Below are 8,770 nucleotides of genomic sequence, written 5' to 3'. Positions count from 1 at the left end.
CCGCTGCTGAGCTCCGGGGGCCGCAGCCCGAGGGAGAGGAGCGCGGGGCCCGGCCCCTCTGGGAGCTGCCCGTGAGCATCGCCGAGAAGAGGAGAATAAGGTTCTTTACCCTTGCTTTTCTTTACGCTTTTAAACGTGACCTGCTCCTAAAGGAATGCAGCACGCGTGAGATGAAAGGAGGCACAGAATGGGGCTTACTTGTCCCTGCGGGGCACTGTTTTGAGAAGTTGCTCAGCCTCTTCTGTCAGGAACCCGTCGCGGCCCCACCTGCAGCGGTGTGGCTGCGGCACCGGGCTGGCGGGAGGCTGACTGGGTGAGGGAGTGCAGCGAATGGGAAGAACAGGCTCACAACGAGGAGCTGACCTGCTGCAGATGGACGTGTTTCTTGCCGGTTTCTTCCTCTTGTCTCAAGAGTTGAGCTCCTTGTCTCAAGGGTCCCAGCAGCTGACCTGTCGCTGCGAGCAGCCCAGCCTCCTCGTCAGCTCTGAGTCCTGCAGTTTCCGTTCTTCCTTGCATTGTCCTCAAACACACCGTGCTCTCTCTATTGTGGAATTGATAAGCATGAGACAGCTTTTCAAGATCATTTTCTCCTTTCACATCCTGTAAGCTGTTCTCTGCTGTGAGCAGTTCCTGTCCTTCAGTGTAGCTGTAGCTCAGTGTACAGCTCAGTGGGCTGTATTTCTCACTTGTGACCTCAGCTGTCTCATATCTTACTGCGGGCTGAGAGCTCTTGAGAGTAGAGAGGGTACATCAGTTGTTTTTACAACGTCCTCATCCAGCCACATTTGGACCTTTAGGTCTGGTGCTTCGCAGTTGTGGTTATGAGCTGGGGGAGAGGTGGAAGTACAGCCCTCCCAGGAGCTGTACATCAAAAATGTTTGGTTCTCCACAGAGAACAGGAACAAATTGCTTGCAAGAGGAAAACTGGTAGAGTGGCTGGACTTAGCTAAGAACTACAGACTGCTTCTAGAGTCAGGTCCAGATCTCTTTAGATGCACAAAATGCTGCAGAAGTTCTGTGGCTCAATGTACTGGATTTTATATGAAGTTGGGTGCTCCAGTCCAGTCAAGCAGTAGAACATTAGTTCTGTGGCCATGGTGCTCATAGGAGTGAAGTTAGGATATTCTGAGGTGGTTTGTGAGCTTGTAGCACTATGGGATTCTGATAAGGCCTCTTGGCACTTCAGGGATCAGTAATTGTGCCTGTATTGTACAGCAGCTGCCAACACAGCATGCTTGATATAATAAATGCTGTGAAAGCTGATCACTCAGTGCCTGGAACAAGTACACAGCCCACGCCTTCGTTTAAAATGCAGCACAAACACAGGCCAGACAGTTCTCCAGAGTGTTTGTTTAAAACATTACATGCTGTAGCCTGTAGTTTCTGTAGAATGGAATCTTTTGTGAGGAGCTATGTTTATGATCGTGAAGTGGCGTCATCTGTTGCCCGTTTGATTGTTGCAAGCAGGGTTTAACGTGGATTCCTGCTCAAATACTGTTTTCACCTTAAGCTGAAAAGGATGTGGATGGTGTCAGCACAGCACGTGGCAGTAGCTGTGCAGCTCCTGATGCTGTGTGCAGGTAGCTTAGGGCATCGCTCACATATGTACCAAATATTCTAAAATTGGAACCTTAGTTGTCTCCTCCATAGCTGCTGCCTGCTGGGTTCCTAACAGTGCCTTTCTTCAGTGCTTGCTGTGTACAAGTCAGTTTTCGAGCTGTGCTTCTGGAGGAGAGTTGACCATCTTAAAGGAAAAAAATGCAAATATGAGCCACTCAGAATTTTCTTTGATGCTGTTGCTGGATACGCACCAGTTTGTATAGTTGAAGTATATATATATGTCATCAAAAATCACCAAATAAATTATAGACTATTTGTGGGTCATTCTTGGAATTTGTTTGCAACTTCTGAGACAACTTATTCTTAGATGCCAGTATGCTGGCAAAGAAATTTCAAACTCACTGAGCTGGCACTTTCCATTTTCCTAAAATTCACTGTAATGATTAAAAATTGATAATAGGGGTAGCTAGCATATGTTACTGTGACTTCTAGTGCTGACATCTCTCTGAAGGCACCATTGTGCTTGGTGCTGTTACTGGTGTTGAAAAAATGGGCTCAGTAATTGTGTTTCTTATCTCTTAGGGATTCTCAGCAGGCTGATATAAAATATTCTTCTGGATGGAATCAGTGGAAAAGAACTAGTAGTAAATCATGGAAAAAAGCTCTCAAAGATATCAAAGAGTTGTCATCTTACGTGGAACTTTGGCGGCATGATATTCACAGCATTGAAGGTATTCACCTTCTGTTGGTTTCTCCTCTTTCAAATTGCTTCTATTATTAGTGGTCTTATGTGTGTGAGCATAGTTTCACATTTAACTATGGGTTAAGCAGTTCCAGCTTAGGAGTGATGAGAAAGAGTGAACTTTATAAAATCTGTAATGGAGTAGATGGAAATATAGTGGAGGAATGGATTAGAAAATCACATTGCCTTTTCAGTTATATTTCTTAAAGCCGATAGTACTGAAAACTAGCTTTTAATAATGTTTTTTCACTATTATTATTTTTTTTAATTATTTTTGTCATTTCAATTAGTATTACACATGCTTGTTTTATCCCTAGGGAAATTTGGTACTGGCATCCAGTCCTATTTCTGCTTCCTGCGTTTTCTGGTTGTGCTGAATTTTTTCATGTTCATCCTGATGTTCAGTTTTGTTACGCTTCCCACTGTCATCTCTAATTATGGAATTTTCAACAGTAGCTCTGCTAAAATTTCTCCAAAAAACACAGGTAAATCTCTGTGTGCTGCTGTTGTTTTTAAGATTTCTCAATTCCTTTGCCTTCTCCCCCACCCACCGGGACAAAGAAATTGTGTTTTGTTTTGTTTTTTATTAAGACCTTGCTATGTTTTGATTAACTTGAACTTGCAGTTTAATGAGGATTAGTATGTTAGTGACCTTTCCTACCTTTCTTCTGACAGAGCCTTATTGCACTGTTTACACACCTAGTGGTAATAAGGGACTTGTTTACTTCTATACATACCTCAAAGATTTGCTCACCGGCACTGTAAGTAATTTGATTTTATATTTTTCTTACAGTTCTAAGTTTCACATAGCATGTAAAATATGAGAGTGTTTTACTTAGGAAATGATGCTTTGATAATTCTGAAAAACGAGAGGCATAGGCATCACTGGGTAAAATTAGCCTTTATCCTTAATCTGTGAGATGGTAGTTTTTGAGAGCCCACAGGGCCTAGTTAGTCACACACTGCAGCCTGTGCCTCTCTTCTCCAGCTGCTGAACGTTCCATGAGCTGGAGCTTGCTCCCTGTTGTGCTCTCTGTGTAGATTGCTAGTGTTCTTGACACAGTGCTCTTTGATTGGAGAGGCGTGGAATTTTTTGCATGTGGTGTCCATGGAAGTTTGTTAGAAGTGTGTAAATATTTAGAATCTACAGACTGTTGTAGCCTGCTTGTGACCCCAGCAGTAATCTTACGTTTACAAAATGCTTTGTTTGAGCCAGGATGGATTCAATAGTGCAGTTGTTGTTATTGTTCTATGTTCATTTTAAACTTGGCTTTTTCACAGGGGTTCCTGGAAGTGACAGTTTTGTTTTATGGCTATTACACAGTAGATGCTGCATGGCTTAGTGTCCTGAGATATAACTTACCGCTAGCATACTTGCTAACTACATTTGCCTACCTTGCACTAAGTCTTCTCTGGATAATCCAAAGGTAAAGATCCTGGTATCCTTCATTTACCGCTCCTGTTGCTCAGTTTGCATTCTTGCTTGTAGAGGACACTGAATTACAGAACAGTTTTACATAGAAATTGAGAATCTTTTGCTTGAAGATACAATGCCACAGTACCCTTTGTTTGGTTTTGGGGAGCTGAACAAGCAAAACTAAACAACTTCAATAATATATTGAAGTTGTGTTGGCTTCAGTTGACTTTGATTCCTGCAGAACCACTCTCTGAAATTTTCTTAGAGATTTGTTGATATTATAATACAGTGCTTTAGTCTTTGATGAGGCAGTTTGCCCAAAGCATGTTGTGTGATTGTTTTTCCTCATGGCTAGAATATGTCTTTAATGAATGAAGTAATGTTGCCATTTTCTTTAGATCTGTGAAAGGATTTAGGCAGAACTTGGTGCATGGTGTAAATCAGTTTCAGAGTTATTGCAACAAAGTCTTTGCAGGCTGGGACTTCTGCATTACAGATCTAAATGCAGCACGGCTAAAGCATCGCAGCTTGCTATATGAGCTCCAAGTGAGTAACTTCTTTAGTTTTTCTACAATTACTATTTGCTATATATATAGGCTAAAAAAAGAGAAGTGTATAATTATACAGATAGTGGAATAGGGATAAGAAATATTGAAGTAGTTTACACTGGGGACAGGGGAATCCACATCATCTCACCTACTTTCTAGTTACCTAGAATTGTGGTGCAACGTGACAAGAATTGATAGTGAGGTTGAAGGCCCTTCCCCCATCCACTGAGGACTGAAACCAAACCCATTTGCTGCCTGTGTTAGCTGCCTCTTCCTCACACTCCAGCCCTGTTTCCTGTATTAGTTTCTACACAATCTAACAGGAAAAGCTCGTCTAGCTGTGGGCAAAACCTTGTACCACTGAGAGTCAGTTTGAGTATACTGAGTTGTAAGTCTGCAAAGTGGTAGGCAGTTGTTGTGCTTAGAAAACACAGAGAGAGCTAATGGACTTCCCAAATAATAAGGGTCTATAAAGGGAGAGCTTGAAATGCTTTTTTGCTGAAACTAGAACTGGTTTTTTCTATGTACACTGGAAGCAAAGATTCATGTTGTGAAACAGTTTCCTCTGAAAATATATTCCTACTTCAAATCACAAAGCAATAATTGCTGATTTCATGAATTACAGTGAGTTGTTTTCTGTTTTGGTAAAGTTCAGTTGTCATCTTAAGAGATTTTTTATTTTTTTACTTTTAAATCCTAAATCTTTTCCCTCAGTAATTCACACCTTGAAAAAAGTTGCCCATTAGTGTTACTCTTTAAATGAATTACAATATCAGAAAACATCTGAATAATCTGTGCTTTTGTTCTGTTTATTGTTCTGTTGCTCTCACAAGTAATGCATTATTTTTACATCAGCTAAGCTGAAACCTGCTAAGTTGACGTGACCAGCTTCTCTGGGCTCTGCTTGTTTTTCTGTGCCAGCCTCTGATTTTCCTTCACAAAGCAGAAAAAATCCGAGTCATAGTGGTGAGGGCTGGTTGCTTACCTGCAGAAGTATGGAGATGAATGATCTGATTTACACTTATCAAAGTGTAGTACCAAACTGAGTCTCTCGCAATAGATATCTTTCTCAGGGAGGTATGTTACTGATACAGTAGAAGAGGATTACAAGATGCTTTTCTTTGGGTTCAAAGCTCCAGACTAGGAGCATGCTGACTAGGGCTTCCAGTCCTGTGTCGGCCTGTTTGTGTCAATGAAAAGGCACCTTCAGTCTGTTTGAACAGCATGTGTAGTGACCCTCCTAGAAAAAGCTACAGATTCAGCTTCACTGAGGCAAGAATACCCCAAAGGTAGAAGATATAGTGTCAGGACTTGCATGCTGCGTCAGAAAATGATACATTATTTTTCTTTTGTTTGTAGACAGATTTGGAGGAAGAAAGACTGAAGCAAAAAATAGCTGACAGGACTATGAAAGAAAAGCTACGGATCTTCTCTCTGAGAATATTTATAAATATAGTTGTCATTGGAATTTTATTAGGGTGCTTTTATTGTATTTCTAGAGCAACTGTCTTCTCTCAAGAAAACTCCGGTGTAAGTATCAGACATAACATTATGATAGATTAAATTCGGGCTGGTGATTTGAGGAAGAATTACTGTGAAAGAATCAAGTATCCTAATACAGAAGCTTTCATGTAAGGGTTTTGAAACACTTGCTTTCTAACTACCTATATTTTTTTAATAGCAGGGAGTGAGAAGGATAAAGAAGGATGTACAAGAAAAAACAGTGGTGTCTTCCTTTAATACAGAGGCTCCAGATGCCAGTCTGTGCCTTGGAGCTAATGCAGCTGAGAAGAAAAGCAGCTCTTGCTTTTTTTCCAGTATAGCTGTTCTCACTCCTCTGATCTGCTAGTACAAACACTTGTGTGTCTTGGCAGTGATCTGACTCAGGGAATGATCTGGTTAAAACAAACTTAATTATTGTCAGCTTTTTGATCTAGTTCACTGTTCAGCTGTAAAAATAAACAGCAAGAGAAGGTAAAGACTACGATCTGTATTATGATTTGAGTTACAGCTGTGTGGGGAAGCAGGAAGACTGATCATGGATCCCTTTGCAGAAGAAAAGGTTCTTGCATCAGTATTGAAAGAATCAGATTTGATGGAGTGTTCCCCTCTGGCAGGACAAACAGATGGGAAGAGTGATTCAGAAGCAGAACATCAAGAGCAGCCAACAGTTTAACAGTTTCTCAGCAGTGATTGAGTTCTCTCTGGGACACCAGGGTTTAAATAGCCTGCTGCAAACGGAGACTGCTCTCTTTCCTCTGTTCATTGATGATATGATGGACACTGGCTGTGGAAGAGCAAAGTTATATTCTTGATGGACTTCACTAAACTGCCAAAGTTGCAGCGGGAGGAGTGAGGACCAAAGTCTTTATCTCAGCAGTAGTGTTTGAGGACAGAGAAGGATGATAGCACAACACTGAACAACTGAGAAGATTCCTTCGCTTACTGTGGGCTTTATATATAAATGTTGATATCTTGACCTTGCCTAAGTGAGTAGGTAGAGGAGGTTGTTAAAGTGGTGGGGAAGTCAGGTGAGCTGTTTGTTACCTGTGAGAATGACTTGAAAAGTGTCTATACATTAGTATAGGTCTAAAAGCTGATACCCTTTCATGCTGAGCGAGACAATATAGTCAGGTGTGAGCCTTGGTGAAAACAGCCTTTTCAGGGAGAACCTTTGGAGAAAAGCAAAGCTGTGTAGCAGTGGTCAGGCTTGTTCCAAATATGAGTGCATGCTGAAGGCAAAGTTTTGGACAGGAGGACAGGAGGGAATGGTAGGTAGCTGAAGAGAGCACAATGCCAGAAATGTCTGTCTGAGTGTAGTGTCATCTTTCTCTTTTCTCGCACAGGGCGTCAACAGTGTGGGCTTCCAGGCTAATCTCTTAGTTCAGTATTTGCCATCCATCGTGATCACAGCGGTCAACGTAATTGCTCCTCTGATCTTTTCAATTCTGATCAGATTTGAAGATTATTCACCAGCCTTTGAAATCAGACTGAGTCTGTTGAGGTAAAGATATTTTTGCTATGGGGCCTTGGATGTTTGAACAACTTGTTCTCGATAGATTTGAGGTACTATAAACATTCAAATATCAGGAGTCAGAGGTTGGACTCCCTGCAACAAGGGGCCTGGGCACTGGAAGCCAAGCAGACATTATTTGACTTACGTTTCATTGGAAGCTTTCATTTCAAATCTGGAAACGATCTTCTGTTTTGATGACAGTACAGTGCAGTCATTTAATGTTCCAGTTTCTGTTCCATTTAGCTGTGTGATCTGGACATCTTCAACAATCTGAAAGTCAGTAGGTAAATTAGTAGGGAAGTGCTGATTGTAGAGCTGTGAATTCACACCACTGTGTGGAGCAGTTCCCTGGATGTGCAGTGCTATGTGTGCACAGGAACCAGTTTTACTCATGTTACAGAGCTGTACAGCAGTGAGTGAAGCAGGGCGTTGCTCAGGCCAGAAGTGAAAAGTTTTGGAACAAAAGATACCTTAAACTGAGTGTGTGAACTGAATTTGGCGGGTGAAGGTGATAAGATCAAGATTGAAGCATCTGAATATTGTCAAACACCAGTGTTTGTATTTCAAGCCGGCTAAGTGCCTCTGAAGGCCTGAAACCACCTGAGGGGAATGTTGCACATAAAGTTGTTGTGTGGCCGCTCCACTGTACTTCAGAGAACAGCAGCCCACTGTGGGTTGAGCTCTCACCAAATGAAGGGCCTGGGGGCTCAACTTACAGGACCGATCTAGGAAGAATACAATGAAAAGAAACAAAGAACTGGAGCCTAAAGCCGAGAAGGTGAAAGGCAATTTAAGCTACTACTAAAGAAAGAATTGTATGTGGTATCTGCCTAGTCATTCCATTAAAACTGCTGCATTTTCAGTCTCTGTGCTTCTTCATTGGGCTCCTCTGGCAGTTGAGTCAGGTGCCGGCATAGCTGTTTTGGGAAGTTTAAGATTGCTTTTTGCTTTTCTTCCAGGTGCATCTTTGTGCGGTTGGCCAATATTGCTGTTCTGTTGGTCTCACTGTGGAGTCAGATCCACTGTACCACTGACCAGTGTAAGGCCTGTGGATACGATTACAAACTCTATCCTGTAGGTAGACTTATCTTGGTCTTCAATCACCTGAACTTGTAGTAGGAGATTCTTTTTCCATGAGGTTTGCTTGTTTAAAAGCATTCAGAATTGGACTTGTGGTTCCTGTTCATGTTGTAGATAGTGCTGTGTGCATGTATATTTATCTGTCTGTGTATCACTTATCTTCCATTTATTTAAAGCTCATTATTTTATTACATTAACGGATCGTAATTTAGCAGAGATTTTCTGGCTGCTGTGAAGTCTGTCCATTTGAGGTTGTGTTGTCACTGTCTTTTTCTTCAATAAAAAAACAGAACATTTGGTTTGGAAGCTCTGAAACACTTGAAAACTTTAGAAATGGAAATTATTACAGTTTTATCTTTATTGGTGTGAACTGATTGAGAAGTTTGTTGCTTTAGTGATTTATAGCT

General features: G+C 41.5%; 1 protein-coding gene across 1 annotated transcript; it reads left to right on the top strand.

Annotated features, from left to right (window-relative positions):
- Positions 1-5: 5 nt before the first annotated feature.
- On the top strand, positions 6-8,739 carry LOC100545386 (transmembrane channel-like protein 7; the record flags this gene model as incomplete). The annotated part of the gene is made up of 9 exons (XM_010719780.3): positions 6-100; positions 2,143-2,291; positions 2,620-2,787; positions 2,978-3,063; positions 3,584-3,729; positions 4,118-4,265; positions 5,627-5,797; positions 7,114-7,271; positions 8,243-8,739. Coding segments are annotated over 9 exons (1,278 nt in total), but the record flags the coding sequence as incomplete, so codon positions are not given.
- Positions 8,740-8,770: the final 31 nt, after the last annotated feature.

The sequence above is a fragment of the Meleagris gallopavo genome, chromosome 16 (genome assembly GCF_000146605.3).
Source record: "Meleagris gallopavo isolate NT-WF06-2002-E0010 breed Aviagen turkey brand Nicholas breeding stock chromosome 16, Turkey_5.1, whole genome shotgun sequence".
NCBI classification, from domain to species: domain Eukaryota; kingdom Metazoa; phylum Chordata; class Aves; order Galliformes; family Phasianidae; genus Meleagris; species Meleagris gallopavo.
The sequence above is the reverse complement of the archived record's forward strand: the minus strand, read 5'-3'. Positions and strand labels throughout refer to the sequence as shown.